Raw genomic sequence first — 17,152 nt, forward strand, 5'->3', positions numbered from 1 at the left:
TTCAGAAACACCTCAGATACACACATGTATCTCCTGTGAAGTTTTAATTCCTTTTCATACATATTCTCTGCTATTGTCCACTTATCTCACACTGGCTCAAAGCTGCATTATAAAGCACAAGTTGAGTATAACAAGGCTCATTTATTCAACTACAATATAGGACTTTGAGAAATACGACTGGTTTTTGAATTCAAACGCTATCCCATAATTGAATTTTTGAGTTTGCAGCTCTGCAAAATATGATAAATGTACAAATCGATCAAAATGATTTTCTACATTTGTCAGTGACAAAACACATTTTAGCAGCAATGTTGAGTTGCTTGAAAGGCAAACAGTCAGAGAAATCATAGGCAGATATAATTTAGGAACGTGTTTTAACATGGACAAATAAGTAGAATAAAAACAATCAATACAAGGCTTGAGTATTTTGGCTTGTGTGTGCGATTCTATAGTTTTGTCTTTAACAGCATGGTTTCCTCCCTTTCATTAAACATTTTACAACTGCATACAATTCCAACTTGATTCTAGAGACCGGCAATTAAAAATACACTAAAATTGAAAATTTAAACATCATTGGGGCAAATAAAACAAATAAAGTATCAAAATGTTATCTACATAACCTATTACAGACATTTTACATACAGTGTAATCTGATACGAAAACCCTGCTTTCCGATTTATGGGACAGATACTGTATGAAATAGTAATAACTGTGGTAATAACAGTGTAATAAACACATCAGTGCATCAGGGAATCAAAGAACTTTGTAATTTCACAGGCTGAAAAGATCTTAAACATGTTCCAATACTTATTGGTGACAAACAATTATTATTCACAGTATAATACTGCTAAATTGAATCACTTGGAAAAACTAGCGAGTGTAAGCCAGTGCATCAATTTGCTCATCACCATACAATATCCAAGAATGAAAATATTAGAGACATTCGTACAGTTTAGGGAAACTTTCATTTGACATGCCGAAGGATTCGTCAATTCAATTAAAACATTTCAGAACCAATAAACAACTGTTTTCTAAAATGTATCACATCACCGCCTGTATGAAAAAAGCACCTTTGAGAAGGATGTCTGAGTCAGATTGTTGTTCAGGGAGACCTAATATTGCAATTTATTTATCAAATTCCAGACCCCGTTCTTAGTGATTTTCAATGGAATCCATTTTGTATATTCTGCAGATACTACAGGCACTGCTGACATGCATACAGCTATAATAATGTCCCTTTTGTCATCCATATGCCCCAGATTGTGTTCAACATAAACACTTTGATCCATAAATATTTACCGCATTCAAAAATGATCAAACAAACAATCAAACAAAAATAAAAAGAGAAAAAAAAGTTACATTGATATAACGAGATAATTAAGGAGCAACTAGCAGCCTTCAACCCCTGGGAAAAACAGGCAAGATATCAGAGGTTCATCTCTTCCAGGTTCATACCATAACTCTCAGAAATCCTGATCACAGGCTTCTCACTCTTGACCATTGTCAAAACAGTCTCAAACGCATGTGTTATTTGTTTCTGATGTGTTATATTCTTTGAGGCCCATTGCAGCTTATATGGTGAAAATGTATTTTTATTCTGTCCAGTGTTACTGACTGATACCCTGCAAAGTGTAAACCCATCCTTACCCTCAAAAAATCTTTCATTTTGCCTTGTTTCTACTTAAATTGCAAACTATACAACAACCATGTCATGTCTATGTGCAGAAAAAAATACAAAACAAAATAAATAGACCGCATACTGGAATTCTCTTAATTGATAAAAATTACAACGAGTCAGTAGTCTGAAACTGGAGCAGATGTGTTAAGACATAAATTAAGAAATCCTAACTACCTATCTATGTCACTACTGACAAAAGCATCCCTTTAGAGCGACCTAACTATCTACGCACAGTATCTAAGAGGGTACAATCTGTAGCACAGTTACCCTGAACTTAATAGGGAGTTGAACTGATTACTAAAGTTTGAATGAGATCAGAGCAGGTATATTTCAAATATCTAATAACTGTTACTGCTAAATATACATGGAGGTGAAATCTGTCAGCTTTGGCTGCTTTTTTGTTTGTTTTCTGCTAGAAGTCCAGTATTTTTTGACCTTTCATGTATTTATTTATTTATTTATTTTTTTTAAATGATTATTATTTTTTGAATCCCCGTTCTTTTCTTATGGTCAGGTTATGGCTAAGATGTAAAAGCTATCATGGACTGCTCACGTATGTAACAGCATTTTTATCTTTCTCACTTTTCTGTCTGTTTGATACAATCATAGCTTTGTGCGCATAAATTGTCATCTATGGAAGCCCCTTGTTACCTCAGAGTAAAAAATAAAAAACTAACTGTGAGATAAAGTTTAAAATAAGAAGTATTCACACTGTGAGATACAAAGTCGCAATTACGAGATACAAGACGGATTGCGCGATATAAAATCACATTGTGAGTTATAAAGTCACAATTAGTAGAAACAAACTCACAATTGCGAGATATAAAGTCACAATATTAAGAAAGAAAATTGCAAGATGTAAAGTCACACTGAGATATAAAGTCACAGTTACAAGATACAAAGTCACATTTTGACATGTAAGGTGTTAGTTGTAGTCACAATTGTGAGAAACAAACTTGCAACTGTGAGATGTAAAGTCACAATATTAGCTAGTTCTGACATGAAACTCTAGATGGCATAGGCTGAGAGGTCACATCATTATCTACTTAGCACAGCTGATGCGGTTCAACATTCAAACAAATACTGGTAGTGTTGCTGTTAGCAGTCTGCAGCGCACTTTCAGAAACCCTCCTCCTTCCCCAGCTCCACCTGTATAGGTCTGCTATGGGGTTAATTCATGTATGTTACATGTGCAGCAGCAGCAGCATGTCTTAGATCCTCACAGCAATGTCTGTGAATGTATTGGCAGTCTCTGTACTTGCTCTGCAGCAGCAGAAGCGAAGCAGATCTATTCCGCCAAGACAAAATACATTAATATTGCCATATCCATTGCCATGCTAATCTCTATTAACATACCAATCTCTCCAAGAGTTGTCATGACAGAATTGGGAAAGAAAGATGCAATTGTGAGATATAAAGTCACAATATTACGTCGCAATTACGATAAAGTCACATTTTGAGATAAAAGGTCACATTGTGATTTATAGTCGCAATTGCAAGAAACAAACTTACAACTGCGAAATGTAAAGTCACAGTATTGAGCAAAAAAGTCACAATTATGAGAATCAAAGTCACATATAAAGTAGCAATTGTCTTTTTTTTTTTCTTTTACTCTGGGGTGGAAATGGGCTTCCATATTATCATCATCTTTGCCAAATCATGTTTAACAAAAAGCAAAGTTGTCTATTTATCTGAAGTAGAGCTATCACTTCTAAAATTTTAAAACACAGATATTCTAAAATACCAAAGAGATATCCCTGTACCGGTTCAGTTCTCAATTTCTTAAAACATGACATAATTTCAGGGGTGAGCGAGAGAAAGTTTATCAGGGGTTTGAGGGTTTGATGGCTTGTGCAACTACAGATGATGCATTTTAGCCTGATCGGGGATCATCTGTGCAATACCCAATGGCCTTTGATTGCCATTAACATGCAAATTTCTCCTAAACACATGGCTTTTGATTGATTGAGAAAGAGCTTGAGGTGGCCATAATAATTTTGCCACAACAAGCCTGATATACTGCACCGATATACAGTACTTGTATCTCCCAAGAAATGTTGGGAAATGTAGTTTATTTTTCTCCTCAACTTTAAAACTGCAGTCCTTACTGCTTGGTTTAAATAGTACTATAAGAGTACTGCATCCGATTTTCTCCATCTTGCATGCTAATTCATCAGTTCATTTAAAATCAATAAATCACATTTACTAGTTTCAAGTTTATGTGTGACTGCATGGATGGTCTGTTATGTGTACGACTGCAAAAGCTATGCGAGTTAAACCAGTAAAACTGTTCATCTTTCACATTCCCCCTTCTTATTCAGCGTCTGTAAGGCTGTAGGGGGGAGGGGGGCCCAGGGCGTTGTCTGAGGGTGTGGGGGTACCCGGCGGGCCACTGGACGGGGTGGGTGAAGCACCTGGATCCTCAGAATCAGAGTTCTCCTGAGAAAGGTCATCCACCAGAGCCCTGCGGCCAGCACGCATGGAGATAGGGAGCGGAGCGCGCCTGAGACAGACACAGAAACAGAGAATATGATGACATGCAATTCATACAAAAATGTGAAATAAATATACAGTGTCCCCAAAACATATTTAGGCATATTTAGACACTTACTGTGTCACACGAACTACATTTTGCTTGCGCATGCTGTAGTCTTTGAAAAAAAATTTGATTTTCTCAGCTTTTTGTGTAAAAATTAGTTTTTTTAATGAAACTTCAAGTATTACCCAAATTCAAATGTTGATAAAAAAAAGAATGCATGACGCTAGAATAAAATTGTTTTTTTCGTTTAAAAGTAGAGGCTCTGTTCTTTCTTTTGATATAGAAAATATTCTGGCAGCGATGACATTTTTGTGAAAATTATCAAAAATGCTGGCAGTGGCTGGCAACTTGTGGCAAAAAAGCAAAAAAAAAAACCTAAACAAAACAAAACAAAACAAAAAAACACTGAAGGGGAAAGAGTTCATTTTTAAAAAAAAAATGTTATCGGAATTTTTTTTAAACAGTGTAATAACTTTTTTGTCAGATGTTCTGCTTTAATTGTTTTGTTCTATAAGCAAAGCAAAGCAAAACACAAAACAAAACAAAACAACAAAGCAAAGCAAAACACAAAACAAAACACAAAACACAAAATAAAGCAAAAAAACACAAAACAAAAAGCCTTGTTTTGATATTTTGTTGCCTAATACAAAGACGTGAATTGTGAAGTGTCCAAATACCTTTTGGGGTCACTGCTTATGAACCGGAAGAAAGAAAGAGGGGAAAAAAAGAGGAAACTGAAAGAATGTCCATGATTGGTGGAAGAGAGAATCTGTGATTCATCACCATCTATAAACAGGAAGTGACCCACAATCCAATGTAGACTACACCATCTTGATACGCTTCAGAATAAATCAGCTCCACAGGACTGTCTCTAATCTCAACAGGGCACACACCACCAGAATCAAGAGGAGACAGGAAATGCCCAGAGAGGAACACAGAACACACAGTCTGACGCTTTATACATGAAAACCTACTGTTCTGACTTCTGCCGTTCTGTGATGCTGAGTTGGTGTAGGAGACAAACGCACAAATACGGATGGATACAATAAGACACATTAGATGAGACAATGAGTAAATGAAACATGCATACACAGTACAACAAAAATGGATTGATGACATGCAAATATATTTATCAGGGTTTGTACAGATACTGTAAAATGAAATTCCAGGACTTTCAAGGACTTTTAAAGCACTACTTTTTTGGTTTTCAAAGACTACAATCAGAGATCTCACTTATCAAACAAGATCTTTATTATCTTTCAAATTCTAAAAAAGGTAAATAGATAAATAAAAATAAACTAATAAAAAATGGTACAAATAAAGTGCAGCACATGCAATGACTGTGGTAACTTTAACCATTGAAAGGATACTATGACAAAGATATGACTTTCCTAATTCACTTTCCCATGAATATATGATTGACCTGAAGAATGAAAGCTGTATCATATGGATCTTTATATGAGCAATATCATGCTCATAGCCATGCAAAATGGCTGTTTATGTATATCAGACAGGCTGCAGCATTAATTTGGAGTAAAAAGATTGTTTTATCAATAAAATTAAACACTATATAATTTAATGTATGTCGTCTTTCAATAATACAAGCACTTATCAAGTACCTTTTCATAAAGATAGCTGTTTTCATGGGTTTTCCATGACTTAAATTTCAAAAAGTTTGAACGAACCCTGATTTATGTATGAACAACTAAAAGACTTTCACTGTCCTAACCAGACACAATGTGACAAGTTTTCAGCAACAAGCAGTTTTTCTGTTCACACAGAACACTAAACTGTGTCATGTGACATATGAGAAGATATCTACACTGTAAAAAGTGGATGTATGTATGTTGTCATAGGTGTTAGTTCAACCAAAAATGAAAGTTTTGTCTTCATTTACTCACTCTTATGCATTTCAAACCAACAAGCAAGTTTACCGTTCACTGATGAATGTTTATATGTGAATAAAAGCTTAAATTAAATCTGTTCATCATATAAATTGGTGATGTCTCTTCTGAAGACTTGGATTAAACCGCTCAATTTATATGAATTAGTTTTACAATCTCTTTGTGAACATTTTGAAGCATTATAGATGTGAGTGAATAGGGACAGAAATCGCTCAGATTTCATTAAAAATATCTTAATTTGTGTTCTGAAAATGAAAGAAGTCTTATGGGTTTGGAACAATATAAGGGTGAGTAATTGATGACAGAATTTACATTTTTGGGTGAACTATCCCTTTATTTCTACCCAATCGGAGCCTTTTATTTTTTTTACCTTTTATTTTTTATAACCTAATACAGTCAAATTGATTCAGTCATATTAATACAGGAGTGCCCAATCCTTTTCCTGGAAATCTACCTTGCTGCAAAGTTCAGCTCCAACCCTGATCAAACACAACTGAAGCAGCTAATTAAGATCTTTAGGAGCACTTGATAATTAGACAGGTGTGTTTGATCAGGGTTGAATCTGAACTCTGCATCTAGATAGATCTCCAGGAACAGGACTGGGCTCCCCTGTATTAAAATAATATTTTTCACTTGAATAAGACCCATTAATTTTGATGTTACCGCATGCAGAATACCAAATAAATGTGGAGCAGAATGAACTAACACAAGTGACTGGTGACACAAGTGACATGTCTTGACGCTTGACATGGCCAGTGCTGGTTAGGACAAAAACTTGCTTGTTGCTTTTTTTTTTTTTCATTTTGTTCTCTTTGAATTTTACACACAAAATGTCAAACCTCACAACACACCATCAAAACCATCATAATCTTTACCTGAGTTGGGAGCGGAGAGTGTTGAGTTCGCGGTTCATGCTCTGCATGCCGTCACTCATTTCCTCCAGCTCTCGCTGTAGTTTCCTGCGCTGAGCGTTGGAGCGAGAGTTCTCTTCCTCCACCTCCTCTAACTGCCTCTTCAGCTGACGGAGACGCCCCATAGATTTATCCAACTACAAACAGAAAGAAAGAGAGATTTCATAATTGTAGAATTGCAGTTGTACTGAACTACCCACAACCCTGAAGAAAATCCTGCAAATCCTGTCATGAGTTTGTGTAGGTTAAGTTAGGGTACGTTTCAGTTGCCATTGACTTCAATTGTATAAAAAAAAAAAAAAAAAACGAAATTCAATGGGACCTGAAATTGTTTGGTTACCAACAGTCTTAAAAATATCTTATTTTGTGTTACACAGAAGAAAGTAAGTCATACAGGTTTGGAATGACATGAGGGTGAGTAAATAATGACAGAATTTTCATTTTTGGGTGAACTATCACTTTAAATCAGCCAATTAACTTGCAGACCAGATCACCAGTTCACCAGGCTGAGACGCACTGCCCTGAAGTACCTGCTCTCGATACTGATCTGCATGTCTCCTTTCATCCTCCACCTGCATCAAAACTTCCTTCAGTTTCTTCTCTGTTTTCCTCACCAGTTTATTGGCTATGGCTCGCTCTCTAGGAATGGAGAAAAGGGAGAGAGGACACATGAAACAGTCACATTGATGGTTTGCTCTTCACAGTGAATGTAGAACGTTAAAAGAATAATGTAAAAAATCTTTTATTTTCTTGCTTTTTCAAAAAAATGCAGTGAAATTTAAAGGGTTAGTTCACCCAAAAATGAAAATTATGTCATTAATGACTCACCCTCATGTCGTTCCAAACCCGTAAGACCTCCGTTCATCTTCAGAACACAGTTTAAGATATTTTAGATTTAGTCCGAGAGCTTTCTGTCCCTCCATTGAAAATGTATGTACGGTATACTGTCCATGTCCAGAAAGGTAATAAAAACATCATCAAAGTAGTCCATGTGACATCAGTGGGTTAGTTAGAAGTTTTTGAAGCATCGAAAATACATTTTGGTCCAAAAATAACAAAAACTACGACTTTATTCAGCATTGTCTTCTCTTCCAGTTCTGTTGTATATCCGCTTTCACTCCACAATGACGCCGCTGCTTCTTCTTCTTTCGTGTTTTACGGCAGTTGGCATCCAGCTTATTGGTGCATTACCGCCCCCTTCTGCTCCGGACAGTGACGCGATTAGGACATCCGCGACATGCACACCTACGCACCATTTAAAAAAATATAGCAATACCAAAATACAAACAATGTAGAATAGCTTGAATACAGCGTGCGTCTCCCTCAGACTGTAAACGAAGCTCAGGCGCACTAGATAACACGTCATCAGCGTCACTGTCCGGAGCAGAAGGGGGCGGTAATGCACCAATAAGCTGGATGCCAACTGCCGTAGAAGAAGAAGAAGCAGCGTTACTGTGGAATGAAAGCGGATATACAACAGACCCGGAAGAGAAGACAATGCTGAATAAAGTCGTAGTTTTTGTTATTTTTGGACCAAAATGTATTTTAGATGCTTCAAAAACTTCTAACTAACCCACTGATGTCACATGGACTACTTTGATGATGTTTTTATTACCTTTCTGGACATGGACAGTCTACCGTACATACATTTTCAATGGAGGGACAGAAAGCTCTCGGACTAAATCTAAAATATCTTAAACTGTGTTCTGAAGATGAACGGAGATCTTACGGGTTTGGAACGACATGAGGGTGAGTCATTAATAACATCATTTTCATTTTTGGGTGAACTAACCCTTTAATGGTAAATATGGCTGTCAAGCTTGATTTTCAGTGAATAATTTCAGTTTGTTTGTCACACAAATTTAACAAATGGCTTCCGAACACTGGAATATCACACACAAGTCGTACAGACTACATTTTATGATGCTTTTATGATACTTTTTGTCCTTTTTAGAGCTTGGTAGTCCCTGGTCCCCATAAACTTTAATTGTATGTAAAAGAGCATTTCTGACATTCTGCTAAACTTCTGTGTTTGTGTTTTTTCAAGGAATAAGGGGTTTAAAAGTCAGCTGGATAACGACACTAATTTTGCTAATTGACACTGTTATTGAACTAAATTGAACCAACACTGAACTGACTTGAGATGAATAATGACTCTATTGCCTTCTATAGAGCTTCTTATAGCTGAACTTGTTTCATTATTGATGAACTTTGCAACATTGACAGTTATTGAACTGAATTAAAACAACATAGAGCTGAATAATGACATTATTATTGTAACGATCACCGTCTGTTCCTGTCACTCCCCGGACTACACTTCCCACAATTCTCCCTGTCAGTCACATGTTCACTCCACACCAATCACCTATCGCCACATACAGCCATGCACACACTCCTCACTAATCACCACACCCAGCTGCAGCTTGTTACCTGGACTATAAAAGGACTCTCACTCACACCATCTAATCGCGAAGTCTTGTTTACCCTGTGTGACATTTCCGAGCGTTTCCCTGTGTTTATTGCCTGCCTGTTTATTGTTACCGATCCTGCCTGTTTCCTGTTTATTGACCCGTTGCTGCCTGTCCTGACCCTTGCTTTGTACACCGACCCATGAGTGATATCTACCTGCCTCGATCCACTGCCTGTACCTTGACCACGACTCTGCCTGTCCATTGCTGTTCCTGTTTGCTCCTGATTTACCCTGCCTGTGCGACCACGCTTACACTGTAAATAAACGCTGCACTTGGATCCCCTGCCTGAGTCTCCCATTCGTAACAATTATCTTCTGTAGCGCTGTTTTTTCAGCTGAAATTGAATTTGTTTCATAATTAATGAATTTTAATTAAAGGATTAGTCCACTTTTAAATAATTTTATGGTTAAAACTTATATAATTTTCAAATTTTTTCAGAAAATGAGTAATGGTTTCACTAGATAAAACCCTTATTTCTCATCTGGGATCAATTTGAACAATTTAAAGCTGCTAGAACAATTTGAAGCTGCAGTGAAACTAATTTTGACCTTCAGCTGTTTGGTGCCCATTGAAGTCTACCATATGGAAAAAAATCCTGGAATATTTTCATCAAAAACTTTAATTTCTTTTCGACTGAAGAAAGAAAGACATGGACATCTTGGATGACATGGGGTGAGTAAATTATCAGGAAAAGTTTATTTAAAAGTGGACTAATCCTTTAACACTTTTCCTGTTTATTAATGTGAAACTGCTTTGAAACAATCTGTATTGTAAGAAGTGCGATATAAATAAATGTGACTCAACTTGAATAAGAAAATCATTCAGGTTTGGAAAGACATCCGTTCATTTGACCTCCAACTTTTTTCTTTAGCACCCCCCATTGTTTTCTTACTGTCTCTCCTGCTCCAGTTGTTCCTCCATCGATTCTATCTTGGCCTCCAGGGCGGCGACGCTGAGGCGATGTTTCCCCTTCACGGCTCCCTCCATCTCGCTGAGACGAGTCTTCAGCTCTTTATTCTGCCTCTCGAGAGCCTCTCGTGCGCTCTCGCTCTTCTGTGCAAGTGTCCTCTCTCCAGATAACTGGACTGTAAGAGTCTCAACCTAAAAAATACAGAGAGAGATATAGAGTGCTCTGTCTCTATGTGTTTGTTGATAGTATAGTGTGTGTGTGCTTCTTTGTGCACCTGTAAGGTGTTCTTCCTCTGTCTCTCTGCTAGAAGTTCAGCATTACTTTGTTCCTCCTCTAACTCTTCCTCAAGCTGAGTGATTCTTGCCTCAAGACGCCGCTTCTCATCAAACAGTGCAGATCTGCAGGGTAAACAAAGTCAGGCTTATTTTTTTAATACACAGGCCTATTCGTCAGTGCACAAGTGAATTATATTAGCCAAGTTAATAGAGGAAATTTTCCTTTCTTGTTGACTTTAAATGTATTGTGAGTGCCGTTTTGTGTTGTTTCTAAAGCATACACATAAAGATGCATCTCATCATCCCTAAACATAAGGATATCTCTGGATCAATGGACCTCAACACAAAAACAAGCACAAACAGATACTGACTTTCCAGTTGCAGTGTTGACAATTTCATCCGCCATTTCGTCTCTCTCCTGTTGGGCCTGTCTCCGCTGCCTCTCAGAAACGGCCAGCTCCTGAGAGAGTATCAAAATAACAGCGAATGAGAGAGAAAAAAGAATGAAAGAGACATTTAAAATAGCTTCTGGGTTACATAGGCAGGGTAACACACCTCTGTCAGCTGTAATAGTTCTGCCTCCAAAGTCTGCAGCCGTTTCTCGCTGTCCTTTGACTGGGCGACAATCTCGTCTCGAGCCAACTTGGTCTCGTCAAGCTCACGAATGAGCTCCTTCATCTGAGTCTGAAAAACACACAAGAACACACTAAATATCCACATTTTATATGGCCCCTGTGGTTTATTTGAATTAAGTCTGGCCTTCGTAATGAAATAATTGAGCCCTGATCTACAATAAACATTCAAAACATCACTCCTGATAATCAACTAGTTTATATCACAACTCTCAGCAACACCTTTTTATAAATGTGTTGTGGATTATTCCAAAATGAATAGACCGACAAACCTGGAGACGTTTCATCTGTCTAAGTGCTTCCTCTCTGCCCCGATTGGCTGCTTCCACCTGAGCCTCCGCCTCCTGCAGCTCTGTCTCCAGTTGTTTCTTGACCGTCAAAGCCTGAGCTCTCTGAGTCTTCTCCTCTTCAAGCATTGTTTCAAGCTCACGCACCTGAACAAGAACAAAAGACGAAATGTAAGAAAATGAAATATAGGAGAAAAAAGGAGGTAAAGATCAATTCTTTTCAATCCTGAACATCTTCAGGTATTATCTCATTCCTTCACTTACCTGTTTGTTGAGTGCTCTTCTCTTTTCTTCTCCTTTCTCCTCCTTAGTGCTGATCTCTCTCTCAAACTGAGCTCTAAGGGCCTGAAGGGTGACCTCCAGTCGAAGGCGAGCGTTCTCCGCCTCTGTCAGCTCATCCTCCAGCTCTTGGGTCTGTTCTTTCAGAGATTGTGCCTCTGTTTCCAAAGCCCTCCGAGAACGCTCCAGCTCATGAACCTGAGGAGCAGAGACAACGAGAGGCAATAGTTCAAATTGCAATAAAGTCAAAGAACGGAATATGTTTTTGTTATTACTATGCTATTACATGTTAATAAACTCTGTATAAGCACATTTGGTAAAAAGCAAGCTGTACATTTTTGCCCACGTCATCTTGGGCGTTGACGAGCTGCTCCATCTCCACGCGGAGCTGCTTATTGGTTCTCTCCAGCTCATCTCTCTGCTCTGTTGCTTCCTGCAATGCTCTGGAGAGAGACAGGAAGCGTGTCTCTTTCTCTCGACTCTCTGCTTCTGCACGGTCCCGTTCCTCCAGCAGCCGAGCACTCACTGCCTTCTCCTCTGCCAAACACTGAAGGTTAAAGGTCAAAGGGTGATGAATATTTGGAGCTGCACTGCTCATTTTTAATCAAAAGCTTTTTACATTTTTTAAATGACCAAATATGAATTTATTCATCCATCTTTCCATCAATACATCTAGCTCTCTATCCTTACATCCATCCATCCACCCACCAGTCAAACTGTCCATCTATCCATCTTGCCATCATTCCACCTGTCAGTCCACCCATCCATCCCTCATCCATCCATTAAACCACTAGTCCATCCATCCATCCATCCATCCATCCATCCATCCATGTCAATTCAACCCTCCATTGATCCAGCACAGCAGTCCATCCATCCATCCATCCATCCATCCATCCATCCATCCATCCATCAATCCACCCACCAGCCAATTCATCCCTCCATTATTCCTCCATTGATCCACTAGTAAATCCATGCATCCATCCATCAGCCAGTCAATCCATCATCCCCCATCCACCAGTCCATCCATCAATCCATCCAATCCATCCATCCAATCCATCCATCCATCCATCCATCCATCCATCAATTCAACCCTCCATTGATCCAGCACAGCAGTCCATCCATCCATCCATCCATCCATCCATCCATCAATCCACCCACCAGCCAATTCATCCCTCCATTATTCCTCCATTGATCCACTAGTAAATCCATGCATCCATCCATCAGCCAGTCAATCCATCATCCCCCATCCACCAGTCCATCCATCAATCCATCCAATCCATCCATCCAATCCATCCATCCATCCATCCATCCATCAATTCAACCCTCCATTGATCCAGCACAGCAGTCAATCCATCCATCCATCCATCCATCCATCCATCCATCCATCCATCCATCCACCAGTCATTCTATCCATCCATTCCTCCATCCACCAGTAAATTGACTAGGTGATCAATGGAGAGAGGGATAGCTCTATCCATCTCTCCATTGATCACCCAGTCAATTCATCCATCCATCCATCAACCCACCCACCAGTCAATTCATCCCTCCATTATTCCTCCATTGATGCACTAGTAAATCCATGCATCCATCCATCAACCAGACAATCCATCATCCCCCATCCACCAGTCCATCCATCAATACAACCATCCATCCATCCATCCACCAGTCAATTCATCCCTCCATCCATCCACCAATCCATCCATCATCCATCAATCCATCAGTCAATTCATCCCTCCACTGATCCAGCAGCCATCCATCTATCAATTAATCCACCAGTAAATTCATCCCTCTATCCATCTCTCCATCAATCAACTAGTCTGTCCATCCATCCATCCATCCATCCATCCATCCATCCATCCATCCATCCATCCATCCATCCACCAGTCAAACAATCCCTCCTTCCATCAGTCCATCCATCAATCCATCCACCAGTCAATTCATCCCTCCAACCATCCATCCATCCATCCATCCACCAGTCAATTCATCCATCATCCATCCATCCATCCATCCATCCATCCATCCATCCATCCATCCATCCAGTCAAACAATCCCTCCTTCCATCAGTCCATCCATCAATCCATCCACCAGTCAATTCATCCCTCCAACCATCCATCCATCCATCCATCCACCAGTCAATTCATCCATCATCCATCCATCCATCCATCCATCCATCCATCCATCCATCCATCCATCCACCAGTCAATTCATCCTCCATCCCTCCATCCACCCCTCCATCCATCCATCCGTTTCCTACTTTACCTGATCAAATTTCTTCTGTCTCTTCTCCAGAGCAGTGCAGTTTTGTCTCTCTCTCTGCAGAGCGATGGTCATGTCCTCTATCTCTTCTCTCAGCCGTTCTTTCTGTCTTTCTATGCGTTCTTTCTCTTCTTCTTTGGCTCTCTCTCTCTGTGTAGCGTTCTCCAGCTCTCTCTGCATCTTCCTCCTGGCCTCCTCCCCGGCCTCCACTGCTGAATTCACTTCCTCTGTCTGCCTCTTCAGATCAGACAGCTGCATGGGCACAAAAAAATAAAATGATAAAATGGAGTAAAGATGGTTTGAACAACTAAAGCATTTTCCAGGATGTGCAAATGGGTGTAAACCTGTTGTGTATGGTTTTGAATCTGGCGTGTAAGTTCTCTGGTCTTTTCCTCCTCCTCCTCTAGTCTCTCCATCAATCCAGCTTTCTCTTCCTCTAGAGCACGTACACGTGAGCCCAGCGCCAACTTCTGCCTTGTCTCGTCCTGCAGTAGCTCCTAGAAAATAACACACACACAAACATTAAGCATGATTAAGAGGCAATCACATTCACAGTCTTAGAGAGACATCACAGTCTCTAAGATCTGCTTTGAAATAGAACAACAATTAGAGTGAGAGGAGAACCTCTGGAGGATTTCATTTCCTATTCATCCATCTAACCATGATACAATATGTCAAATGCGTTTCTTCAAAAGCAGTTTGGTTAAGTCCCATGAGCCTATTAATATGTAATGGAAGAGAGCAAATTAAAACACGCATATTTGCGCGCACACATAAGTTACCTGCACATCATGTAGTTGGCTCTCCAGACTGCTGACCTCCTTACTTAGACGGTGAGATTTGGAGTCAGATGAAGAGAGGGAGTTGGACAGAGACTCAAGCTCTGACTGAAAGGGAGAGATTTCAATGTTAGAATCTTTTCATAATTGGTTTGATACATAGGTTTGATTCAGAGTTTAATTTAAAAACTAAAAAAGTGCAACAAACATTTACTAGCTGAGTAAATTGATCACGGTACTGTTTGTAACAAGGTGGTTTGTAAACCAGCCACGTACCAGCTTGGACCATCTAACGTCCAGTTTGGACCAAATAGAAACCAGCTACCATGTACTAAAATAGCTACCAACTTAAGCTGGAATTTCAGAAGGGGAAGGATTGCTGTCAGCAAAGGTGCGGTCACAAATTTTGCAAGCGAAAAAGGTCCTTTGTCCATTTTCAATAGCAGAGCTCAAAAAAAGTTACTTTCAAACCAATTGCTTTCTGTTGATCAATGTGGCCAATTGACCAACACAATCTGCATGGGTAAACCTTTTGGCCTCATGCAAAATTCCCAATTGGCTGGATTCCAAATGACTGGATTCCGCCTGCAAAAATTTGCCTAACAACAGTAAATGTGGCAGCACTTTAAAGGATTAGTTCACTTTGAAATGAAAATTAGCCCAAGCTTTACTCACCCTCAAGCCATCCTAGATGTATATGACTTTCTTCTTTCTGATGAAAATAATCGCAGAAATATTAATAAATATCCTGACGCAGCCGAGATTTATTATGGCAGTGATAGGGTTCAATGAGTATGAGCTGAAGAAAGTGCTTCCATCCACATCCATCCATCATAAAGATGTGCTCCACACAGCTCTGGGGGGGTTAATAAAGGCCTTTTGAAGTGAAGCAATGCGTTTGTGTAAAAAAACATCCATATTTAACAAGTTATGAAGTAAAATATCTATCTTCCACACGAGCCGCCTTCCGTATTCAACGTACACAGAAAGTGTAAAACTCTTGCAGTTCACAAAGCTTACACTACGTCCTACACCTTCCCTATTCAACTTACGGAAAAGGTTTAACTGACGTGACGCCAGTTTACACTTTCTTCGTAAGGAAGGAAGGAGGTCTGGCGGAAGCTACATATTTTACTTCATAACTTGTTTAAATATTTTTTTCTTGTTTAAATATTTTTTTCTTGTTTAAATATGTTTTTCTTGTTTAAATTCTTTTTACAAAAATGCATCGATTTGCTTCAAAAGGCCTTTATTAAAGGTCCCGTTCTTCGTGATCCCATGTTTCAAACTTTAGTTAGTGTGTAATGTTGTTGTTAGAGTATAAATAAAATCTGTAAAATTTTAAAGCTCAAAGTTCAATGCCAAGCGAGATATTTTATTTAACAGAAGTCGCCTACATCGAACGGCCAGTTTGGACTACTTCCCTCTACTTCCTTCTTTAATGATGTCACTAAAACAGTTTTTTGACTAACCTCCGCCCACAGGAATACACAATAGTTGCGATTGTAGAGTGTGTTTGTCGCCATGTCGTCGAAACGCTGTTATTTTCATCCCGCAGTCCAATCACCGGGTCTGATTCCGGCTCAAATTGATAGGGTAAAATTAAAGACATGTTTACAATAACACTGAGCGCATGCATCTCCACGTTATGGTAAGAGGCGTGATTTTCCGGGCACGGTGCGCTCAGAGCTGTCAAATCACAACACAGGAACCGCTGGCACAATCAGAACTCGTTACGTATTTCTGAAGGAGGGACTTCATAGAACAAGGAAGTCATCAGCCCGTTTTTATGACAGTGGAAACAGCGGTATACAGATAAGTAAATTATGTGAAAAATACTGTGTTTTTTTACACGCGAAACATGAACACATGTTATATTGCACACTATAAACACAATCAAAGCTTCAAAAAACCACGAAAAAACAGGACCTTTAACCCCCCAGAGCCTTGTGGAGCACATATTTATGATGGATGGATGGATGTGGATGGAAGCACTTTCTTCAGCTCATACTCGTTTGGTAATGCTTACTGCCATTATAAAGCTCGAATGCATCAGGATATTTATTCATATTTCTGTGATTATGTTCATCAGAAAGAAGAAAGTCATATACACCTAGGATGGCTTGAGAATGAGTAAAGCTTGGGCTAATTTTCATTTCAAAGTGAACTAATCCTTTAACAGTGAACTGTACCAGAGTTTATATCAACCATTCCTAGGAAATCCTTATCAG

General features: G+C 39.1%; 1 protein-coding gene across 8 annotated transcripts in view; it reads right to left on the reverse strand.

The window, feature by feature from the left end:
- myh14 (myosin, heavy chain 14, non-muscle) overlaps positions 1 to 17,152 on the reverse strand; it is a 59,815-nt gene continuing 42,663 nt past the window's right edge. For 4 of the 8 annotated variants that reach the window (XM_048152050.1, XM_048152045.1, XM_048152044.1 and 1 more), the window contains 14 exons: positions 14,925 to 15,029; positions 14,487 to 14,639; positions 14,146 to 14,394; positions 12,221 to 12,433; positions 11,872 to 12,084; positions 11,593 to 11,754; positions 11,244 to 11,372; positions 11,060 to 11,148; positions 10,688 to 10,811; positions 10,396 to 10,604; positions 7,563 to 7,671; positions 6,997 to 7,169; positions 5,192 to 5,218; positions 1 to 4,181 (listed from right to left, as the gene is read on the reverse strand). In XM_048152050.1, coding sequence (XP_048008007.1) covers positions 3,992 to 4,181; positions 5,192 to 5,218; positions 6,997 to 7,169; positions 7,563 to 7,671; positions 10,396 to 10,604; positions 10,688 to 10,811; positions 11,060 to 11,148; positions 11,244 to 11,372; positions 11,593 to 11,754; positions 11,872 to 12,084; positions 12,221 to 12,433; positions 14,146 to 14,394; positions 14,487 to 14,639; positions 14,925 to 15,029 — 2,145 coding nt within the window. In that variant the 3' untranslated portion in view covers positions 1 to 3,991. Of the gene's footprint in view, positions 4,182 to 4,894; positions 4,910 to 5,191; positions 5,219 to 6,996; positions 7,170 to 7,562; positions 7,672 to 10,395; positions 10,605 to 10,687; positions 10,812 to 11,059; positions 11,149 to 11,243; positions 11,373 to 11,592; positions 11,755 to 11,871; positions 12,085 to 12,220; positions 12,434 to 14,145; positions 14,395 to 14,486; positions 14,640 to 14,924; positions 15,030 to 17,152 lie in introns of all 8 variants that reach the window. The other 4 variants (XM_048152049.1, XM_048152052.1, XM_048152047.1 and 1 more) reach the window with 3 other exon arrangements.

This window comes from Megalobrama amblycephala, linkage group LG13 (genome assembly GCF_018812025.1).
Source record: "Megalobrama amblycephala isolate DHTTF-2021 linkage group LG13, ASM1881202v1, whole genome shotgun sequence".
Classification (NCBI taxonomy): Eukaryota; Metazoa; Chordata; class Actinopteri; order Cypriniformes; family Xenocyprididae; genus Megalobrama; species Megalobrama amblycephala.